This window comes from Aotus nancymaae, unplaced genomic scaffold (genome assembly GCF_030222135.1).
Source record: "Aotus nancymaae isolate 86718 unplaced genomic scaffold, 86718_ANA_hifiasm-v0.15.2.pri h1tg000025l, whole genome shotgun sequence".
NCBI classification, from domain to species: Eukaryota; Metazoa; Chordata; class Mammalia; order Primates; family Aotidae; genus Aotus; species Aotus nancymaae.
Genome location: NW_026988438.1, coordinates 4,471,349 through 4,496,178, shown reverse-complemented (window position 1 = coordinate 4,496,178; position 24,830 = coordinate 4,471,349). Strand labels below are relative to the sequence as shown.

General features: G+C 36.1%; 1 protein-coding gene across 3 annotated transcripts in view; it reads right to left on the bottom strand.

Moving 5' to 3' along the window:
- AGMO (alkylglycerol monooxygenase) overlaps positions 1-24,830 on the bottom strand; it is a 441,694-nt gene that overhangs the window by 46,230 nt on the left and 370,634 nt on the right. The window contains exon 14 of one of the 3 annotated variants that reach the window (XM_021674184.2): positions 10,172-10,255. The exons of 1 other annotated variant lie outside the window; for it this stretch is intronic. In XM_021674184.2, coding sequence (XP_021529859.1) covers positions 10,181-10,255 — 75 coding nt within the window. In that variant the 3' untranslated portion in view covers positions 10,172-10,180. Of the gene's footprint in view, positions 1-9,892; positions 10,256-24,830 lie in introns of those variants that run through there. One more of the 3 variants, XM_021674183.2, reaches the window with a different exon arrangement.

Below are 24,830 nucleotides of genomic sequence, written 5' to 3'. Positions count from 1 at the left end.
CACACACACACACACACACACACCTATACATCAAAAATCTGTTTTAATATGTTGGCAAATTTACACAACGGAATATTCAAAAATATTTCTAAAAATGTTTTTTTCAAAAAATGAAAAATAACAAAACCATGTTAATATGGAGAGAGGGCAGGACAGTGGGATTCCCCATCAAAGGCTCCACCTGCAAGCCTGGAAACTGTGACCCTAAATAAGAAGTTATCCCTGTTTTCCTCCCCAAATGTTGCTTTTTCCAAAACAACCCTGGCTCACCATGCTACCCATCCTGTACCTATAAAAACTCCAAACCCCATGGACCACAAGCAGAAGAGTGGAAGAATGGCAGAGAAGCACAGGAGAGAAGGAGAAAAGAGAAGGAGTGTCTGAACACTGAGAGGAGTCTGGCTGGGGATGTCTGGAGAGGAGATCAGCCATGGGACAGCCAAACTCCAGGGGAAGATCATCTTCCCATTCCATCTCCTTTCCAGTCCCACATCCAACACACTGAAAGTTACCTCCATCACTCAGTAAAATCCTCACATTCATCATCCTTCAGGTATACGTGATCTGATTCTTCCTGGACACTGGACAAAGACACAGATACCAAGAGGGCAGAGTGTAAAAGGCTGTCACCCTGACTCTCCACTGAGCCAATTAACACTTCGCCGTCCACAGACAGCAACTGCTAAAAGAGCATTAATTGTAGCACACCCCTAGATGCTACTGTGGTGCCAGAGCCCCAAAGCACTTGCTCCTGCCCATTTGTGTGCTCCCCCTCCCATAAGGGGTTTGAGCATCACTGGTCAAGCAAACTCGCCACACTTCTGTCACAAGTCCCAGGTGGGGGTCAGGGAACTTTCCTGTTTCAATGTCATCAAAGCAAATTTTTAAAAAAACCTTCACAGTAATCATCTAGATTATAGAATATTAAAAATGACATAAACAGAGTAATTATTCTTAATATATACTCAATAATCAGTTTTCTTAGTCACTTCTATCTTTGATAGCATGTCAGTGGCATTTTTTGAAGATGTTTCTAATATGATCTTATTATTTTGAATTTTAAAATAAAATTATCTTTATTCTCAAAGTTTCATCTTATGGTTAAAACAATCAAAAGTGTTGACTCTTGCAGAAGACTTCTCTGTATAACATTTATATTGTGAAAATACTCTCTTTACAGGTACTGAAGTATCTAACAAGTTTAAAAATACAGTAAATATATATTTTCTGTTCTAACTTTTTACTTGTTAAATGATGTAAATAATTAATTCCTACATATGTCATAGCTCTTGTATTTTTGCCTACATTTAGAGTAACACTTCAAAAATATTTTACAAAGCAAAATGTATCAAGTAATTGGTCTTATTTATTACTTGTTAATTGTTTTACCAAATTTAGAAGCTGTGAAATTATAGGCTTTAAAATTCTGTTCCTTTTTGGTACATAATATAAATTTATCTCTTCTGAACTAGAGGCTTCATCAATCTTCTCAAGCTTCAATTTGGGTATAAGAGTTAAATCTCTCTTGAAGTCGGAACCCTTATTATATAATTTGTTCAGTCCTTTTCTAGTTTAATGGGGTTCAATTTCAATATCTCCCTGTTTGCAAGCTTGGTTTTCAATAAGTGAAATTCACTAAGAACTTTGTGAACAAAAGTTTGGTCACTTTTCATTGATATTTGTCTAAAGATCTCCAACTAGTTTTAAACAAATGCAACCAAGTTTGACAGATTCTATCATAAAGTTCAGTAACATGAGAAGACACAGGTTTGATTTACAAAATTGTTCTGCAAAGCCTTACTCACTTCTAAAATCTGACGTCTGGCAACAAAACATACTTTAATGTTGATGTATTCTTTTGTATTTAACCTGTTTTCCAACAAATTCCTAGACAATCTGCAACTTTGTACACATAAAATATTTTTAAATTTTGCCAATATACCTCTCTGAATACTATTATTAATTTTATGTCCAACACAAGCAATTTCAAGCAATTTTACTGCTAAGAATCTCTTACTTTAGAAACAATACTGCTTTGTATCATACTAATCCACCAAAATTTCTGTTCATACTATAACCACAAAACAAATTAATTTTATTTTCAATATTGAACTTTTTAATTTGTAATAATGATAGATGTTTCACATTTCATAGGATAGGCTGTTAAAAATTTACTTCAATTCCATTAACTGAATGAAAACACTGATTCATGATTGGTATTAGCTGAATTTCCATTTGGAAAATCAGATTACAGTGAGATGAAACTGGTATCTTTTAACTGGTTGCAAAGTTCTTCAACGATGGAGCTAGCATATTAATTGCTACTGCTTTTTGTTTGTGCACAAGAAAATTATAATGATTAAATAAATGAAATAAAAAAGAAAAAATATATAAGTAAAATAACTCAAAAGGGTCTTTTACTCTAAATAATGACACATTTCAGAGAGTGCATACACCCTCTGTAATTGCATGTGTTAGATCCTTGCCTTTGAGCATGGATATCTGAAAATGAGTACAAACTTTTGAAATAGATGCTGATGCTTCTTCAGCACATTTATATCTTCCAGTTTTTGTGCAATCAGTAATATCACTAATCTTCCCCCACCCTGTGAATAAGTTGATAAACATTTCATGCAAATTATGTGTTTAGCATAAATTTTCTTCAAAAGCGAATCAGTACTTAGCTTACTAAATATGGAGTTATTAATTTGGTAGCGAGGGACTCATGGCAGCCTGATGATTTTATGCAACTTGCAGCCTATTACGTAGGCCAAGCCAAGGTTTCCTAGTGTGCCATGTGGCTGCCAGGTGCCATTTTTAGATGATCTCCAATACCCCCTGTCTAGAGAGAATTAGCCGGCTTTAGACTCTGATTGTCTCAGCAGACATCATTTTTACATCAAGTTAAAATGCATGCTGTGTACTGTCTGGGAAAGGAATGTGTTAGTTGCACTTGTCTAATGTCTCTGAAAGGGATGTGTTAGTTGGATTTGCCTGAATGCCATGAGGGGAGGACAGAAACCATTAGGTATGGACATCTTTTATATTTAACTTTGTGTTACAGGAAGAGCTCTCTTCAGTGTGCATGCATACCTCACACTACTACAAGAGACCCTGGAAGACGCTGCAAGTGTAAAATAGGGATCTACCAAAACTAACCCTTCTGTATATTTTAAGAGTGAAGCAGTGTCATTGTATGGGGTAGATACCTGAAGTTCCTTGACTCATGCCAAGGAAAGTAAGGACACGGAAACACAAAAGAAGAGCGTTTAAGAGTGTTTAACAGGAGAAAGAAAGAGAAATGAGAATAGCCTTCTCTCCTGCAGAGAGAGAGGGGTGCCCAAGTGGGTCTTCCATGCCCCTGGTGAAGTGCATGGAGTTTTATAGACTGGCTTGAGAGGTGGTGTCTGATTTACATAGGGCCCAAGGATTGGCTGGACTGAGTATGATATTTACATAGCACTGGAGGAAGCCGGTCACTCCACCCTAAACTTTTTGGTATGCAAATGGGTTTTGTACTTGGCTGGTGCCATGTTGTCTGCTCCTTACTGTACACGTGGTTGGCAAAAAAAGGGAAGATGAAGCCGCCATTTTGAACATGCCTCGTCCCCAGGCAGCCCCTTTCCTGTTGGCACAACTGCTGGCATTTACCTGGGCAAACTTCTAGCTTGCCTTTCCATGTCTGCAGCTTGATTTTACCGATTGCTCTTTGTTTGAAAAGAAAATGATTTGGGGCTGCTTTTCTTAAAAAGGAAAACCTTATTGAGGACTTATCACCATCTGCCTAAATAACTTCTTCCTAACTCCTATTTTATTACCATTATGTATAGTCTTCCATTAAAAATGAAAGTTCAGACAAATACAAACAGGACCTATGGTGAAAATATATATTTTTTTAATTTGAGACGGAGTTTCGCTCTTGTTACCCAGGCTGGAGTGCAATGGCGCGATCTCAGCTCACCGCAACCTCCGCCTCCTGGGTTCAGGCAATTCTCCTGCCTCAGCCTCCTGAGTAGCTGGGATTCCAGGCACGCACCACCGTGCCCAGCTAATTTTTTTTTTTTTTTTTGTATTTTTAGTAGAGACGGGGTTTCACCATGTTGACCAGGATGGTCTTGATCTCTTGACCTCATGATCCACCCGCCTCGGCCTCCCAAAGTGCTGAGATTACGGGCTTGAGCCACCGCGCCCGGCCAATATTTTTTAATCGTATCTCCATTCCCTGCCCTAACTTCATTCACTCTCCAGCTTGCTGATGCTTACACAGCTTTTACATTTTCTGGCTCAGTTTTTCTTTCTTTTTATTTTTTTTGAGACAGAATCTAGCTCTTTCACCAGAGGCCAGGTTGGAGTATAGTGATGCGATCTCGGCTCACTGTAACCTCTGCCTCCCGGCTTCAAGCAATTCTCCTGCCTCAGCCTCCTGAGTAGCTGGGACTACAGGTGCACACCACCACGCCCAGCTAATTTTTGTATTTTAGTATAGAGACGGGGTTTCACTATGTTGGCCAGGATGGTCTCGATCTCTTGACCTCGTGATCCACCTGCCTCAGCCTCCCAAAGTGCTAGGATTACAGGCATGAGCCACCATGCCCCGCTTTTTATTTTTATTTTTATTTTGAGATAGAGTCTTGCTCTCTCACCCAGGCTGGAGTGTAGTGGCCGGATCTCGACTCACTGTTCAAGCGATTTTCCTGTCTCAGGCTCCCAAGTAGCTCGGATTACAGGTGCCGCCACCACACCCGGCTAATTTTTGTACTTTTATTAGTAGAGATGGGGTTTCACCACATTGGTCCGGCTGGTCTTGAACCCGATCTCAGGTGATCCATCTGCCTCGGCCTTCCAATGTATTGGGATTATAGGTGTGAGCCACCGTGCCTGGCTGGTTCAGTTTCTTTTAAAATGTATGCAAAATGATCCCATGCGAAACAGAAAACTTTGGTGCCATGTCTAAATATCCATGCTTACTTAATCATTACCACCTCTCTTAATTAACATCTTTGCTGTAAAACAACATTCTCTCACACTGTACAACTTTTCTGCATATTTCTGAAACTTGACAGGAGGGACTAGAGAAGTTCTCTTTCATTCTAGTTTGGCTGTAGCTTCTGCACCTTATCATTGCCAGAGGTTTGAAAAATATAGATTCTTTGGCATGTTCTCAATCTTACAGATTCAGTGTTACAAACATAATTTCCTTTTTTAAAAAGATCCACAGGTAATCCTGATGCATAAGGCAAAGACTGCTTCTTCCTGGTTTCTGTGATGTAAATTAAGACAGGCTATAATTTCGGGTTCACTGCTGTAAACACAAAGGAAGAACACGCCCACGGAATGAGGTTAGTATGATTCATGGATACTGGGGTGTCTGGGGTGGTTGAACTTTTGTACTTAAATAGTGCTAGAGTTGTCGAATGTCAAAAAGAAGGCACAATCTGCAAGAGAAAAACATCAATGCTTGCTAAATTTGCTAATTTTTTCTAATTGTGTCTTGGAGAGGAAGGAATGTAAGTTGTTATGATGTCCAGAGAAAAGGGTGGCAGAACTGGAGTGAGATTTAAAAAATGTTCTCATAATGGAGAATGTATAGAAATGGATAGAACATTGTCTTTTATTATTATTATTATTATTATTATTACTGAGGCAGGCTTAAGATAGAGCCAAGCTGCTTCCATTGTGTTGCTGAACATCGTAACATCAAAAATGTTTTAAGATTCTGAAAGCCAAACTTGTCTGTTTTTTACTATTTTATCTTGGGTTTCTATAGTCTATGAATATGAGAACATGGCGGGGGGGGACATTAAAAAGGAAACTTATTTTCTCTTGCCCCCCCAAATAAATCCTATTACTGTACAGTATAATGTATACCATATATTAAAGAATTCCACTCAATGATTCTATTTGCAGATTCCACACTGAGGGATTAACTTATATAATCACTAGTAAAAATGAAATTTGGAAATCTTTAATAAATAATCATGTAAGCTGTTAATGTTAGATATAACAAGGGCTCACACATTTTGGCAACTAATTGAACATCTGATACATGATCAGGAATGCACATATTGCTAAATATCAGGTCTTTGAGATGATTAGATTCAGTTTAACAAAAATAATTGAATGGAATGAAATGATGTGGAAGTCAATGACATGACAAGTAGAGCTACAGGAATGAGCGGTTCTAGAGAAAACCGAAATGTCGTGTAGCTTCTTTCAGACATATGGCAATCCTATAAGTACACCTAGGGCATCACCATTCTTAGAAGGTTTAGAAGCTCTGGACTCATTCATCTTGTCAACTAATCTTATAACTAAAATACTTATCCTGAGAACTTTACTTTGTATCTTGGAGCATCAAATTGAATGGAAAATAATCTGAACTTAAACTCCTCGGCCTATACTTCTAAAGGCTTAGTTTAGATGTCTGACATGGAATGGTGAAACATCACGGGCTTTGATGTTCAATTCAGAGTTTAAATTTTATTTTGGTCACTTATGTTTCATAGGCCTGTGCAAGTTATTTAGCTTCTCTAAGACTCAAAACTATTTTCTGTAAAGTGATGTTAATAGCTCCTAACACAGGATTCTAGAGACTAAATCAAATAATACTAATAGAGGACTACTCAATAAACAAATGCTTCTTTCCTCTCTCTAGCCTTTCTTACGGTGGATTAGGAAAAGCAAATATCTTCATATGATTTGCAAAGCCAATTTGCATCTCTCCATTAGAAGTGGTGAGTAATTGATGAGTCCTATTATTAGGACTTTCCCACCAGAGAGAGAGAGAGAAAGAGAGAAAGAGAGTTAAAGTCCTTCCAGTAAGCATAAATTACATGGTATCACTCAAGATCAATTTACAACATTAATAATAGCTGTATGTTCTGTCATCACGTATTAGTGTTTTGCAAAAGAAAACTGGACTGGAAAATTAGCAGGGTTAAAAAATAAAGTGAAGAATCAAGTGCCTTGGTTAATAACGCACAGAGGCCCTAGGAATGAAATCGCCCAATGGGTTCATTGCCTGCTGCCAGGATAGAGCCGATTTATCAAGACGGGAAATTGTAATACAGAAAGTTTAATTCATACAGGGCCAGCTGAATAGGAGACTGGAGTTTTATTATTACTAAAATCAGTCTCCCTGAAAATTTGGAGACTGGGGTTTTTTAAGGATACCTTGGTGGGTGGGGGTCCAGGGAATGGAGACTGCTGATTCATCAGGTTAGAGATAAAAATCATAGAGTCTTGAAGCTATTCTTGGCTGAGTCAGTTCTTGGGTGGGAGCCACAAGACCAGATGAGCCAGTTTATCCATCTGAGTGGTGCCAGCTGATCCATGGAGTGCAGGAGCTAAAAAATACCTCAAGCACCAATCTGAGGTTTCACAATAGTGATGTTATCCCTACGAGCAACTGGTGAGATTTAGAATCTTGTGGCCTCTAGCTGTATGACTCCTAAGCCTGTTTTCTAATTTCGTGGCCAATTTGTTAGTCCTACAAAAGCAGCCTGGTCGCCAGACAAGAAGGGGGTTTGTTTTGGGAAAGGGCTGTTATCATTTTTGTTTCAAAGTTAAACTATAAACTAAGTTCCTTCCAAAGTTAGCTTGGCCTGTGCCCAGGAATAAACAAGGACAGCTTGGAGGTGAAGCAAAATGGAGTCTGTTAGGTCAGATTTCTCACAGTCGTAATTTTCTCACTGTTATAATTTTTTGTAGGAGGTTTCAGGAATATTACCTATCTGGTAACCACTCCCACTTTCACTGGCACAAATTGGTCTTGATAATATCTGTATTTCTAGTAGAAAACCATTCACAATCATAGCGAGGTAAACCCAAGAGAGAAAAGAGAATAGACAGATTTCAATGTACTCAAAGAAAACTGAACTTTAGCGCAAAAGGATCTTTTATCATTTGGGGGAATGATTTATTAACATTTCCATTATTAAACACATTTTTAGACTACTCTTATAAATTCACATATATCAGAGTGAGGGACTGTGTTAAGGAAAACCGAGTCCACAAGAGGCATCGTTTCAAAGACATGAACTTCCCAGGGCTATGCCTCCATCCACGTCCCCATTCGGAACCTGGAGTTCTTTGACTTTCCAGCCCGCTGGCTAGGTAGAAATTCCAGGTGTGCGCATTTGTTCAAAAAGCCCTTGAAAAGCTCTGGGAGGAAGGGCCTCTGTTGTGGACCTAGCAGCCAATCCAGTATCAGAGTCGAAGATCAATCACTCAAGGGCAAGTTTGAAAGAACTCCCCTCATTGGACAAGAACATGAATGGAGCGGGAATAACTCCAGCCTTAAAAGACCACTGCCCCTTTCCTGTGCGGATTTCCCTCTCTGGGATCCCCTCCCGTGGCAACTTGGGAGCTGTCTCTCCCTGTCTCCCCATACAGATGGCCCCTTCAGAATCCCCTCCCCTGGCAGCGTGGCAGCTCGCTCTCTCCTACTCGCTCGCGCCCCCCCACCTCTCTCTCTCTTTCTCTCTCTCCCTCCGTCCCTCCCCCACCTCCCCCGCCTAATAAATTAGTTTCTGCTAAACTCTTTGGGTCCGATATTTACTTGAACGGTAAGCTCACCGCACTGCCAGGGCCCTTTCCCCATTCCTAGGGCAAGTGAGCCCAAGAACCTGGACACACGCTGGACACACACACATCTTTGGTGACCACGGGGAGGGAACTGAGCCCCTGTTGTCTCGCCACCCAGTTAAAAGGATACACACATACTTATGCATCATTCCTTGGGAAACCATTAAGCTCTTCTGACATACTAAACCACTATTGAAAGATTAGCAAAAAGTCTCTTTTTCTTTGCCATTACTAAAGAATGTGTTTTACACACTGAAAAGTCTCTAGAATGTAGAATCGGGTTTTGAGAACATTTATGCCTTAAATTTCATAATTTCAAGCCAGCAGAGGGCTCCCTACTGTAACATGATTCTGTACATACAAAACTCTGCAAAAATAGTTGGTAAGCGACCAAAGCAGGATTTAATATTTGTTACAGGCTTACATATTTTCTATGACTGTGTGTTAAATTAAGCAGTGTAAAAAGAATGAAGCAAAGCCAAACCCACTTCTGATACTTGAGATAGAATTTGTTACATTTCCATCATGCAAAATTTAATTTTCCTCTGTTGTTCCATGTGGAAAACTAAATGTGCTTCAATTCTGTATCCTGAGTTCACATAGACACCTGCAGATTCTCTTAATACTCCAATATTTTTGTCCGTTCAAAGATTAAATAACATATTTCTAATATGAGATTATCTACTAGTCCCGCTCTTTAACCCAGTGATAAATACAGGCAAAGCTCAATAATGCATGCATCTTTGATTATTTACATTTATTAAATTATTAAATTTTAACTTAATTTCAAGAAATATTGGAGAAACGAATAACAAATAATTTTTTTTAACTTTTTCCAGTCCTCCTTCTTTGAACTTCATCCTGCTTATCCCTGTCAGTTTCCTCCTAATGAAACACTTGGCAGATTTTTACAATCCCTATGAACAATGTACACACAACACCTTCAGTAATTTTATTTAGCGAATTAACATTGTTGTGACAATTTTAAGAAATATAGAATTGCTGCATTCTGCTCACTCCGCCAGAACAAATTGACCAAGCATATTAGAGAAATGTATGACAAAGCAACCAGTTGAACACACTAATTCTGACAAATTCTATTCATTTTTCTTTCACTGATGTCTTTTTCTAGAATGCACCTCCTTAGGTAATATGGTTTGGAAAGGTAAATGAGGCCTTAGTAAGACAACTAATATAATACATTTTTATGACTACGAATCTGTATCTATGCATAAATTTAGCAAATATCAAAGGAAACATTGTTAAATCGATGCAAAGGCAATATTCCTTTTTTACTGTTTTTTTAAGTTTTCTCTCTTCTTTTTATACTTGTCTTATACGCAATCGGTTAATATAACATCATTATATTTGAATTTTTTTTAATTGTAGCAATAAAGGGGGGAAGTAACCACAACTGACTTTAATTTTGATAGAAAACAAACGTGAAAAGCAAACAATAGTAAATAAGTAATTTTACCTTTCATTAAAGAAATAGTTCATATAAGCATTATATAAGATAATTACATTTTAACATGCAGTCATAATATGCTTATGGACAACTGATTAAAAGAAGAGAATTATGTACCAATTCAGGTTATTTCCAAGGGCCAGAGGTGAGTTGTTTGATGCTTCTAACTCCCCAGAAAGCAATGCAAATGGAAAAAACAATCTGAAGAAATAAAACACAAACAGAAAAAAAAGGTAGAAGTGAATCAATACTTTTGCTCTACTGAATTAAAAATATTTCCCTAGAGGAAAATCAACAGGGACATTTTAGGCCGTCAAGTTATTTAAACTAAATGTAGCAATCGTTCACTATGATAGAAATTAGCCAATTTAACTTAAAACATGGCGTGTGAAGACAGGAGCAGGAGTTGAGAAGTTTTATTTCTGTGGCCTTTTCTTATCTTCACAAATTTGGGTGATGTCAAGCAATGGGGTTAGTAAGTTAAATATTCAAACATTTCTTCTGACATCTGGTGTACAGCATGTTATACGTATTATATGAAATGATCTAATTGTTTACATAAGTTAAGAAACCTTTGGAATAGGAGAAATAAAAATATTGTTAAAGAATCCCTCCAAGGCAGTACGATCTGCCTTACCATGAACTTCGCCCAACATGAATTAAATTCTGAACACTGCTGCTGATTTACCCCCTCAGTCTTTTGATCTTATCAGGTGTAAAAATGTAACTGCAAATTTCCTTCACACTGAAGACTTAACTAAATCATATTAAAGCAGCCTCTAAAGTTCATTGAGTTTGTTCAGTCCAGGTACTGGCCATCGTCTTTGCACCATCAAGTTTCCCAAAAGCAAGCCCTTCCCTTTGCTCTTACCTCGGCACTAATAATTAAAACTATAGGATTGCTTTCCTGCTCACCATTTTAGTTCGGGGAGTACTGGAATGATGATGAAAGCAAGCAGTGCTAAAACGACCAGAGTTATTAGGATCGCTGTGTGGGAGTTTCTCCATATTTTTCATATATGTGTATATTTCCCCTCCGAACTATTAAAATAGGACCAGATGCCTCTCTCCAAGAAGAATATCGCTATACCTGGAAGATTCACTAAAATATACAAAGAGAGCACATTTAAGTAATAAGATGAAGTCACGGGAGCATTCTAGGGTAGGAAACTGTGGTAAAGTCAAGACTGTTAACTGAGGACAGCTGTTAATTCACAGAAAATACCTCGAACTGTGCTGATTTTGCTATTAAAGCATAAATAAGGAAAAAATGCCAACAACAACCAAAATAAAAACAAGCCAAAAATCCCTCGCAGACAAGGATATTTAGATTTATGAGTGGGCTGTCCAATTTCATATGAACCTCCTGGATCTTTCTAGAGAACTACCATCCTTCACATTAGCCAGTTTGATGCACCTCTTCAAATTCATGCATTCCTTTTAGCATATAACACCCACAACATGAAAAATACTAAAAATAAAATCAGCAGTTAAATTGAAAGAGAAGTCAAGAATAATATTAACATTTTGGAGTTGCCTCAGAAGTCAAATACAATATATTTAAAGGCCGGTTTTGATTTTGTTTCTTTTGACTGTAACTCAAGAGAAATGACCTCATGGGATTTCTCCTGGTGGTGCCAGTTAAAATAATACAGCAATGGGGGTAGTATTTGTGAAAGCTCTAAGACTCGTGCAGTGAGTCTCAGCATTTGTCCATGAAAATGGGTTAATGCTGAGAACGGTGCTGAGAAGATAGCTTTTCGAGTGAGAGATGATGAATCTATAATATCAGAGTAAGCCATTTACTTTAGATCAAGAATATTCAGCAAGCGACTGATAGATACCTTGTGTTGTGCAGGGTGGTGGATCTAAACTATATTTGGCAATGGAAATCTTTATTGTACAGTCACAAGGATAACCTCCCTGAGGGAAGGCTGAGGAGAATTACTTCAGTGAAACCTCAAAGTTGTATATGAAGTTTTCAGAGTATTCTCATAAATCTCATAATTCTCCTCTTTTCCACTCTCAATTCCCCTAGACTGTCCATACTTTCATCTCAACTCCCAGTACTATTAAAAACTTTTACCTAAAGAGAAAGCGGAAGAGGTTGCAATTCTAGCTGTGCCTTGTTACTAATCCACCATTTCCCACTAAATCTTTCCACCTTTGAAACTGTGATTCACATCATTTATTCTCTAGGACCTACCTCTAACTAAATCACAGAATCTTCTTTTCAATTATCTGAAATGCTTTTAAATTCCTACCCAAAATGCAGTGCTGCAGTTCACAGTCCTATTTTGTTTGGTTGCTTGCTTGCTTGTTTCAGGCTCCTATGTGTTATCCCTTCAAAGAGATGTACAACTGGTTAAGCCTAGGGCTCGGGATCCGATTGTACTGACGTGCACTGGAGACCTTTGCTTAGGCCAGCATTGTGCTACAGGCCTTTATTAGATTATGTCACCTAATTCTCATGACAAACTTTGGAGTACCGGTATCCAATTTGGCAATGAGACAGTGGGAACTCAAAATTCATGTGGTATTACCAAGGAATCACAGAACTACTAAATATCGGAGCTAGAATAATGTTTCACATTTACCTAGTAACCCCAAGAAAATCTAACTGCAAAACCTGGGAAATCATTTCAAAGAATATGAACATTCAGAGCGAATTCATTTCCTTTTCGTAGTCATCACCTGGATTTTCCTATTTTTTTTTTTCTCGTGGCAGTAACTGCTGGGCTTCTGAGACCTTTTCACAATCAATATCTTAAGAACAAATTTGGAGTTTTTACGTATAATAAAATCCAGATTGGCACAAGATCATAGAAATAAAGCAAAATGTGTCCTTCTAAAACTATATGATTCTGAAATATTCACCATTCCACTAGAAAATATTTCAGTAGAAGAAAATGGTTGATTTTATATTTTAGAATATATATGTTTTTATATATCATAGATAATGTATATATATTGCACATATAATTTTAAGCCAGAAAATTATTTACTGTAGACTCAATATAACCACTTGATTACTGTAGTCACTGCATTTAAAATTTTCCTTTGTCCAGCTGTTCTCTTGATTTTTATATTAAGCCATTTATTTTAGTTCTCCTTGGCTGATTAGACTGAATGTATCACTTTACTTCATAGTCCATTAACACATTTCTTAAATATTTGTTAAATAAAGACAGAATTCCTACCTAGGATAGTAGAAGAATAAAAGAAAACTGGAGACTTTTTATTTTGCAATATTCATCTCTAATCTCCAGAAATGATGTTTCCGGATATATACAAACTCAAGGCACAATTATTTTATCCTAGTTGTAGGCAAGCCCCATGATTTTAACAGCTGGATTCAAAACATAAAGCAGAGGAAGTTCATTCTTAGTGTCAAGCCCTCCTTGCACTAACACATCATTAGTGGTCCTTGTCTTCAGGCTATTTCCTTGACTTCCCAGGAACCTCAACTCTGATGCCTGAACTTTGCCCTGTACAGATGCTGTCACGTTTCCACCATGCCTTTCCACAAAGTTCATCAATTGTCACTAATCCACATTAAAAGCCTAGTGGGGACTGGCATTTTATTCTGCTGCTCCTCTCAGGGGTGTATGTGTGTGTGTGTGTGTGTGTGTGTGTGTGTGTGTGTGTTGTTTTTGTTTTAAGAGACAAGGTCTTGCTATGTTGCCCAAGTTGGACTCCAACTCCTGGGCTCAAGCATTCCTCCCATCTCAGCTTCCCAAGTAGTTGGGCCAATAGGGATGTGCCATCTCACCCAGGTTTATGTCTGTAATTTAAGAGGCCTTATTCAAAATGGCTCTAATGATGAGCAAATCCAGCATCTAATCTTAAAGGAGAGAACAGTATTATAAGAGGCATTTGTGTGCTTGTTGCATGCCCTCAAATTGCAAACCCTCAAAGTATAAAGAAACCTGGTAGATTTGACTTATACCTATGTACATATCTGTCTATTCTGGTTTTAATCCACTTTCTATATTAATCCATAAGCAACCTGAAGAGAAAAGAAAAATGTCTCCTTAAGCAGTGGAGAGTTTCAATTACAACTAGCTAGGAACCTCCTACAGCCTTTGTGGCAGTGATAAAATAAGACTTTTCAGGTAATTTAGCTTTTAGACAAACTTGCAAGTAAAACGAGAGATTTAACATACTTGAATAATTATTCAAAAGAGAAATAAAATCTCTGAAATCGCCAAAATTTTTAGTCTCCCAAACACGTACTTATTGTCACAAAGATTAAAATAAGAAACGCTCACCAAGTTATATCTGATTCAATTTTGTATGTATTGCAGCAGCGGTATGATTATGTATATATGCCTGAATCACTAATAAGATGAATAACCATGTTAAATGAGCTAAGTCATTTTGTTGAATGGTAAAGTCACTTACTCTACTTTATCAAGGAAGGAATTTGATTTATTTTAAGTATAAAATGGCATTTTTGTAAAGATGTCAGACTTAGTCACTTTACAACCAATTAAAAAGGTATTACTATTTGGTCAATTGTATAAGTTTTCAGCCAAATATAGGTTTATATAATTATTTCCTAAAATTTCCCTAAGTTTTGTTAAGAATTAGAATACCTATTGTGTATTCTTAACAAATGTATACACTAGCCCTAAAGAGAAGAGTACGTTTTTCAGAAAAATTATTTCCATAATATCAGTGAGGTTTATAAAATAACAGATAACTGATTATTTAATAGAACTATAACAATCACAACAGTAAGAATTGTTTTAAAGGAAGCACATTAAATCTGCAATATTTTTTCTATATTATTTATTTATTATACTTTAAGTTCCGGGTACATGTGCAGAATGTGCAGGTTTGTTACACAGGTATACACGTGTCATGGTGGTTTGCTGCATCCGTCACCCCGTCATCTACATTAGGTATTTCTCCTAGTGCTATCCCTCCTCTATCTAGTTCCCCGCCCCCAACAGGCCCCTGTGTGTGATGTTTCCCTCCCTGTTTCCATTTGTTCTCATTGTTCAACACCCACTTATGAGTGAGAGCATGCCGTGTTTGGTTTTCTGTTCTTGCATCACATTGCTGAGAAAGATGGCTTCCAACTTCAACCATGCCCCTGCCAAGGGCATGAACTCATCCTGTTTTATGGCTGCATAGTATTCCATAGTATATATGTGCCACATTTTTTTTATCCAGTCTATCATTGATGGGAATTTGGGTTGGTTCCAAGTCTTTGCTATTGTGAACAGTGCCACAATAAATATACGTGTGCATGTGTCTTTATAACAGAATGATTTACACTCCTTTGGTATATATCCAGTAATGGGATTGCTGGGTCAAATGGTATTTCTAGTTCTAGGTCCTTGAGGATTTGCCACACTGTCTTCCACAATGGTTGAACTAATTTACACTCCCACGAACAGTGTAGAAGAGTTCCTATTTCTCTACATCCTCTCCAGCATCTGTTGTCTCCTGACTTTTTAATGATCACCATTGTAACTGGCGTGATATCATACCTCATTGCGGTTTTGATGTGCATTTCTCTAATGACCAGTGATGATGAGCTTTTTTTCATATGTTTGTTGGCTGCATAAATGTCTCCCTTTGAGAAGTGTCTGTTCAAATCCTTCACCCACTTTTGGATGAGGTGGGTTTTTTTCTTGTAAATTATTTAAAGAAAACTAAAATTAATCCTTTCTTAAATACACTTTTTAACACAATGTTTGGTTTTTGAGATGACCATTGTCTGCTATACAGATAAGAACCCAGAGAGATCAAACCTGGATTGCTACAAAATATCTCTATTTCCTATTAGTGCAAGAGGACAAATAAGCACAATGGAACTAGAATAGAAATGAGAGCCAAATGCACTGTAGCTCTTTATGAACTGGAAACCTCAGGAAGATATTAGATAATTACAGATTTTTTTTCTAGAATTTTGCAAGAATCCAGTTTCACAAATGCCAACTTATAAGAAATTGATAATTGTTGATTTTCACTTTGAATATATTTTATATGTTACCAAAATATTTATTCATATTCAGAAAAAGGCAAAGAAAACATTAGAGAAATAATTTCCAGATCCTGCATCTATTACTTGGAAATCTTCATTATCTCTTTGTGCTTATTTCTATGCCCCATTTAAGAGAGAATCACAATCACAATCACAGCTATGCTTAATATGAGGCCTTTAAAGATTTTTTCCTACCTAAATTTTAAATCAAACACTATTACACTAGTTTGTAAATATATATTACAATTCTTAGCTGAGGAAAAGCAACATAAAAAGAAAGCTTATGTGAATGGTCATGTGTTAACAACTTATTGAAAAGAATATGTATTTCCTTCAGTCAATAAATAGCTACTCATATTAGTTTTCAAAGGAAAAAATACTAAACATAACACACTCAAGTTTTAAAAAGATAAATACAAAATACATATTAAAACAGAGTTTTCACTCCTTCAGCTGAACTCTGAAAATGGAAGTATAAGATTTTCACTATTTCACTATTCAAAGGGAGCAAAAGACACTTAGAATAACAAAAAGCAGTCACTTAATTTACACAACAAATGCAGAATCTTTCATTTCAACCATTATTTCAGTTACCCAGAGGTAATCGTCTTTCATTATATGCAATTATTTACTTGCTTCTAAAAGTCTAAACTGTCTAACAAAGTGTGCATCATTTTGGACAATACTACGGTAGATAATATTGTTCATCCAGACCACATTTAAACTGTCATGATAACATTTGAAAATCATACATATTAGTCACAAGATTGGAGATCACTTAGATGTTTCCAAAGCCTACCTATAATTCAGAGAACATACTTTAATACAGTTGGCATGAATTAGCTACTGTACTTGTACACCCATCTGGTTAAAATTGTATAAACCATAGTTAGCATAAAGTGAAAATAGATGCTACATTTCTCAAAAACATCTGTGAATTTTTCATCTTTGAATTAGAAGTTATGAATAAAGTGTTTTTACAAGATAGATGTCCTTAAAAAAATCCAGTATTACCAACCCTTGTTCTAAGAGTATGACAATCCAATAATGTGGATTTTTAAGTTGTCTTTGAATAACTACTAGATTCTTTTTTTTTTTTTTAAAAAAAAAAAAGGAAGAAAGAAAGAAAGAAAAAAAAGAATGAAGAAGAGGAAGAAAAAGGAAGAGAAAAAGAGAGAGAGAATGGGAGTATTGCTTTCTTGCCCAGGCTAGAATGCAGTTTAGTAATGGGTATTGAAAACTTCTTTTATGCCAATAATTATACTTAATGATGTAGACAGGAAGGAATAAGGGAAGAAAATAACAAACAAGCAGCCAACCAATATTTCATTTAAACCTATGAAATGCTATGCGATTACTGAGGAGTGATTTACTTCCAATTATGTAGTCACTTTTGGAATAGGTGTGAGGTGGTAATGTATGTTTTGTGTATTTGAAGTGAAGAGTTTTATAAATGTTTATTAAGTTAACTTGTTCCGGGTCTGAGTTCAAGTCCTGGATGTCCTTGTTAATTTTCTGTCTCGTTGATCTATAGAATCGTTAGCTCTTCTTGTTACATTGATCCTTTTGCCATTATGTAATGTCCTTCTTTGCCTCTTTTGCTCTTTGTTGCTTTAAAGTCTATTTTATCAGAGGCGAGAATTGCATCTCCTGCTTTTTATTTATTTGTTTATTTTTACTCTCTGGTTGGTACATCTTCCTCCTTCTCTTTGTTTTGAGTCTTTGTGTATCGTCGCATGTGAGATGGGTTGGATGCAGCATACCGATGGGTTTTGGCTTTTTATCCAATTTGAATATATATGAGTTTAATACTGTCATTTGATGCTAGCTGGCTGTTTTGCCCATTAGTTGGTATAAATTTTTCATTGTGTTGATGCTCTTTGCTTTTTGATATATTTTTGGAAAGGCTGATATTGGTTGTTCCTTTATATGTATAGTGCTTCTTTCAGAAGCTCTTGTAAAGCAGGCCTGGTGGTGATGAAGTCTCCAAGTACTTGTTTGTTCGCAAAAGATTTAATTTTTCCTTCGTTTATAAAGCTTAGTTTGGCTGGATATGAAATTCTGGGTTGAAAGTTCTTTTCTTTAAGGATGTTAAATATTGGTCCCCACTCTTTTCTGGCTTGTAGGGTTTCTGCTGAGAGATCTGCTGTAAGTCTGATAGGTTTTGCTTTGTGGGTAACCTGACCTTTCTCTCTGGCTGCCCTTAGTATTTTCTCCTTCATTTCAACCCTAATAAATCTGGTGATTATGTGCCTTGGGGTTGGTTTTCTTGAAGAATATCTTTATGGTGTTCTCTGTATTACCTGGAGTTGAATATTACCCTGCCTTGCCAGGTTGGGAAAGTTTTCCTGAATGATATCCTGAAGAGTATTTTCCAACTTGAATTCGTTCTCTTCGTCACATTCAGGTACACCTATCAAACGTAAATTAGGTCTTTTCACATAGTCCCATATTTCCTGGAAACTTTGCTCATTCCTTTTTATCCTTTTTTCTCCAATCTTGTCTTCTCATTTCATTTCACTAAGCTGTTCCTCGACATCTGATATCCTTTCTTCTGCTTGATCAATTTGACTGTTAAAACTTGTGCATACTTCGCGAAGTTCTCGTGTTGTGTTTTTCAGCTCCATCAATTCATTTATATTCCTCTCTAAATTGTCCATTCTCGTTAACATTTCGTCAAACCTTTTTTCAAGGTACTTAGTTTCTTTGCATTGGGTTAGAACAAGTTCTTTTAATTCACAGAAGTTTCTTATCACCCACCTTTTGAAACCTGCTTCTGATAATGGAACATACTCGTTCTCCATTAAGCCTTGTTCCGTTGCTGATGAGGAATTACGATCCCCTGTAGAGGGAGAGGCATTCTGATTTTGAGTATTCTCTGCCTTTTTAGGCTGGTTTCTTCCCTTCATTATATATTTATCCCCCTGTCATCTTTGTAATTGCCGACTTTCTAACTAGGTCTCTGAGCAGATGTCACTTGTCGATTCCTTGCACCGAAATCTGAGCAATCCACTGCGCCGGCCAGAACAGCAGTGTTAAGATTGATGGTGCTTTTCTGCCCGGGAATCTCCAGACTCTGCACCAAGAACTACCACGCTAAGGCTCCAGCAAAACCGTCGCGCCGGCCACAAGAGTCGCCCTGGCGACCCGTGGGGCTCCTCCACTGGGAATCTCTTAGTCCGTGAGCAACAAAAATTCGTCTGAAAGTGTGGCATCCTCTCATTCTCTGCGCTTTCACTGGGAGCTACGAGCCCGAGCTGCTAGTGATCAGCCATCTTGGATCTCTCTCTAACTACTAGATTCTTGTCTTTCCTTGTAAACACTAATACACCTCTATTTACATTGTTTTCCTGGAGAATGTCTAAATATTTTGATACACATACTCTTGATGTTCTGACCTAACTTCTCAATTTTTTCCAGTTTAGATTATTATATTTTTGGTTTAAGTTTGTCAAAAGGACAGGTGTGTAGACACTATCATAAAGTGAAAATAGATGTATCACAACTAACACATGGAGAAAACTTAGAGACAACCAAACTTGCTTAGGCATGATTTATAAATTATGTCTGTGATGTATAAATCATGAATATATTCATAGGGTGTCCAGAAAATGTACCTTGTTTAAACTGAAACTTGAATTTCTATTTTTCTAATCATCCACGTTCTTGATGCTACAGAAGAGTGACTTTTTAGACTTTTTCTTCAACATTACAGCGGAGAAACAGTAAGGATATATAGAGAGAAGGTTGCAATAAGGTTAAATTAATCAAGAACCTATTATCATTTGTGAGAAGAAATGTTAGGAAGAACACTGACCATCATGTTGGCAAGAGGATCTTAGTAAACAAAAGTGTATTTTAGAGAAATAATCTTTTTCCACTGATTATCTTCCCCTGATTTTCACCATGGAACCTCATGTTCTTTACTTTTTATGGATGTGAGAAGAAATTTTTTTAAAAAATCAGGGCTATGAAAAACTTTTAAGAATGGTCTGTTTTAGTTTTTATAAAATTGGGAATAAAACAAGAGCAGAAAAATAATAAGGCATCTGATGACCACTGTAACTAGCATGACCTCTGCTGAGATTATTTTACACATTAAAATTAGTGACGGGCAAACCATTCAAAATAACCTGACCCCATGCTCTGAAAGCTATGGCAGCATTATTTTTTGAAGTATAAGATAGTTCTGTGACTTTAAAAATTCATTCATTTCTCATTTTACTCTTACATATCTGTAAATAAGTTCTGGCTACAACTAGAAAAAATTTCACTTAATTTTTCTTAATATGCCTGACATTAGCACAAAATTGTTTGCCTCATAACCAGCATGTTTTAAACAGAAGATTTTTGAATAAGATGTTGCCGGATTCATCATAGTCCTTAACAGTCCTAACAGAATTCTCTTGAATTATGAGAAACACGACATTTAATCTAAATTCAAATACTATACCTTTCTAATACCCTTTACTACTGACAACTGAAATTTAAAGCATTTACATTTTAAAACCAGAGGTTTGTTTTAATTAAAAATTATCAAGAAAATAATTCAGTCCTAATCTTCAACCAAAAGGTCATTTTTGTGCTAAAGGACTGGCAGTGTCACCCATTTCCTCCCAATCCTCTTACCACAGCACACTGATTTTCAGTATATCTCAAAGAGCAAAACATACTGGCATTTCTCTGACATAAAGAGTCTAAGGCATCTCACATGGGTAACAGTTTTCAATACTTGATGTACAATAACTTCAATTGGGAAGAGCATGTGTTTACGAATGCAGAATAGCATTCAACACTGCTCATCCAGGATTTTTAGTGTGCCGTTAAACAAATTCTTTGACCTTATCTACTATGCAGGAAACAAAAAAAGTCTTTTAAAAAATGAGTTCATTTTTAAGGGAAAAAAAATGTCATGTTTACAGAAGTAACAGTGATGTCTGGTTTTAAAAATAGGGCAGTCTATCTTGAAAAGATTTGTTTTGATAAGATCCTTTCGTATTGTTTTTGTTTATGTCAAAGGGATGATTAGAGCCCCAGTAAATGGGAGCCTCCCAGCATAGAGTAATAGAAGGCCAGCAGCCCACATATGGCTTGCAGCTTGGGGGATTTCTCTCAGTGTTCTGCCAGAGATGGGACTGCCCAAATGGTTTCTCGCCTAAGCCTGAAGTCATAAACTGCAGGACCAGCCATGCCAGAACTGGACCCAAGGGTATACAGAGCCTTGGCTGATGGGAAACAATGACTGCTTCCTAAGGAAGCCACAGCTGCTTTCCTGAGAGACACCCCAGATGCCTGAATTTTCCCTTACTTTCCATTTTTGACTACCTGTTCTGGCAACAGTTCCAACAAAGGGAGAGGCAGGCAGCAGGCACCCAGCTGTTTTCAATAAGCCTTGGCAACATAGGTACTGATTACATAAACACTACAAACATTCAAAGAACATATTTTCTAGCTTTCAAGCTAGAAAACAAGGTGTGAGCCTGTATCAACACCCCACTTCTCATCTCTTCCACTCCAAAGAATTATGATGATGATAATCACTTTAATTATTAGAGCAAAGATTATGAAAGAAAACATATCAATTGCTGGGAAGGAGCTCAAATTATACAGAGTATTGGGAAGATATGAAATCTCCACATTTCAGGAACAATAATTTTTCTTTTTGCTTATGAAATGATAAGATCAAAGTATACACTTAATTTGATTGATTTTTCATTATTTTCCCATGACGCAGGCAAAAAACAATCAGATATTGCATTATCCATTTGCATTACAACACATTTTCTTTTTCATTTTCATATATTCAAAAATATAATTTAAAAAGCTTAATATATGTTAAAATCTCCAGGTAAGTATATCAATGAAATAGTACATAAGTTCCTCTGCTAATATTAATCTCAGGTCCAAAAATCTAGAGAAGATGTTGATTTATATTTTAAGTCAGATAGAATTTCCTGGGTTTTAAAATATATATATTCATTTTCTGGATTTGATTTGTGGAAACTGAAATTTTAAGTAACTCATTCATGCTTATAGGTAACAAATGCAGAGTATTTTAAAAAATGATTTCTATATTTGACATATTAGAATAAAAATTTACTTAAAGAAATGAATTGGAGCTTCAGTAATTTATATTACAGGTAAAATTGAACAGGTAACTGTTCAATTTTCTGTATAACAGAGTAATATTCCTAAAACAGAGAATGGTATGGCATTTAATTTTCTATCTTAAGATTCTTATTTTCATTCTAATACTTTAGAAAAAAAAATCTTTGGCTAGGTCACTTCTCCTTAACATCTCCATTATTTCTGTGATAATTTTCTTTCCTCCAAGATGGTAGAATACATTATTTGATCTGGGTTTTAAATTAGGCCCTTTCAAATAAAAATAACTACTAGATAAAAGCAGCAGAGAAAATATTTTTCGAGTTATTTTTGAAAGCCAGCTTTGGATAAAGTGATACTGTGAATTCAAAAACATAAAGTTATTTTACAGAAAATAAAAGTATCATTAGTAAATTAGTGACTAGACTAAGAATGATATACTGCATACGCATTGCAATTGCTGTAATGTGGGACATAAACGGCTAGTAAAACAAAACAAAAGAAAACACAACACTGAAAAAGGAATCAGCAGACTAGGCTGTCCCAGTTCAACACAAATTATTTTGCCTCAAGAGGTCAATTTGATTTTGTTTCTGTCTTTATAAAATGGTAATAATAGCTTCCCTGACTTTTCACAGGATTTTACTGAGGATTGACTTACTTTTTAAATTATAAAGTATTATAAGAATATAAGAGAGACTACTATGCTACTATTCTTGCTTAAAAGACTCAATAAGCTAAATGTGAAAACAAAGTGACAGATAAGGAGACATAAATTCTAAGTAGGATTTGGAATATGGGAGATTTTAGTCAGCTCTTTCTTGTCGGTGGTCCTCAGTTAGAAAGATGCCTTTAAAGCTGTGGCTATATGATAATGCTGGGAAAATATAATTCTGCAAAGTGGTATAAGATTTCGGTGGTAACTATTCCAAATATGGATTGATCATCTGTTTGGAGTATTTCTTTTACGGTCCCTGTCCTTTTACAACATGGTGTTCCATGTTTTGTTGCATTTTTATACAAGCCTTTTGAAACCCATTTTAGTGTCCTAACATAATTTTTAATTCCTTACTTATGACAAAAATATGGAATAATTTCTAAATATCCTCCCACTCACTATTACCAAACTACTGTTTTTTTCTTTCATATTACATAAAATTCCCTACTCAAATATGAAGCTATGTCCAAAATAACTATTTTTACACAGATCTTTTTTCAGGGGGACCCTGAGCAGCACAATGGCAATATATACATTAAAAATTCTACAATAAACAGACAATTTTTTTTAGTTATAGTGTTTCTTGGAATATTCTTTGACAAATGTAAAAAGAATTACATTCAACAAAGCTGAGTCAATTTTGAGCAAAACCAAAATAATGCCATGAGAAATTTTTGGACTAGCAAATTGACCATAGAACTTCAAAGGAAAGGGCCAGCTTGAAGGACATAATGGAAGAAGAATGGTCAGAAAAATGCCTTGGAGAATTATTGTTCCATAGCTTCGCTGTTTTGTAAACAATGCTTTGCTGGACAATTCAAACTCTTGAAAACCTATTAAAATGTTCACTCTACACTCAATGTAAGAAAACCTAACATATTAAAGTCACAAAATAGTAAACCTTCAAATTTCTCTAAAATAAATACTCATATCATTCTATGCATTCACTGTTTATTTAGTGTTAGGTGTGGAGTACACACACACACACACACACACACGCATGACACCTACTTCAAAGATGAATGGATGCACAAAAAGAATTATATTGGATCACTCTCCATTAGGTTGTATTTATTCACAAACATTTATCTCACTCTTTTTTTATGCCAGGCATTTCCCTGCTGGCAGAGATGTTGCAGGTGAGTAATAGGGCCCTGAGTTTTTCATGTATTAGATTTGTAGAGACCTTATTTCAAAATCTTCACGTAAAATTATCTTTATAATGTTGTCATTCAATGAAAAAGAAAAATATTTTACTAAAATGAGATCAATCCCAGGGCTACATTACATTTTCCATTGACTTAGCTAACCTGTAAAAGGAATCATATCCAGCACAGCTATCTTACAGGATTCTTATAAGAGTAAGCGATGAATCATCCTCATCTAGCAGATAGAGTATTCTCTGAAGTAACCATGATTCAGTGCTTTGAGTAGCATTTTGGGGATACAAAAGAAATCAATTTTAATCACAGTTCCACCTTAGGCAAGTTATTTAATCCAGCTATGCTTCGGTATCTTCATAAGAAAAATAAAGAGAATCTTACACAGTTGTTGGAATGTTTAATTTAAATAACGTACATGAAAACTTTCAGAGTTTCATATGTGTAAACACTCAACAAACGTCAGTACTTCAGTTGATTATATTGTTATCATTGTCAGTATTGACATTAGGTCACCATTTACAGCATTATTTTCCTAACTTTGCATTGAAAACATATCACAGAAGCTCTGCCCCCATTGGATTTAACTTTATTATTATTATTGATATGAGAAACATAAAAATAGAACTTTTTTAAAAAAGCTTGAGATTAAACAAGTATAAATAAAAATTATAATATTTAATTTTTTCCATCTCAATGTATTATCTTATCCTTCACTTTTGAAAATCACAATCAAAAGTATAAAGAAGTCTTCAAAGGTTCCTAAGTTTGGTATCCTAGAAAAAAACAGGCTGA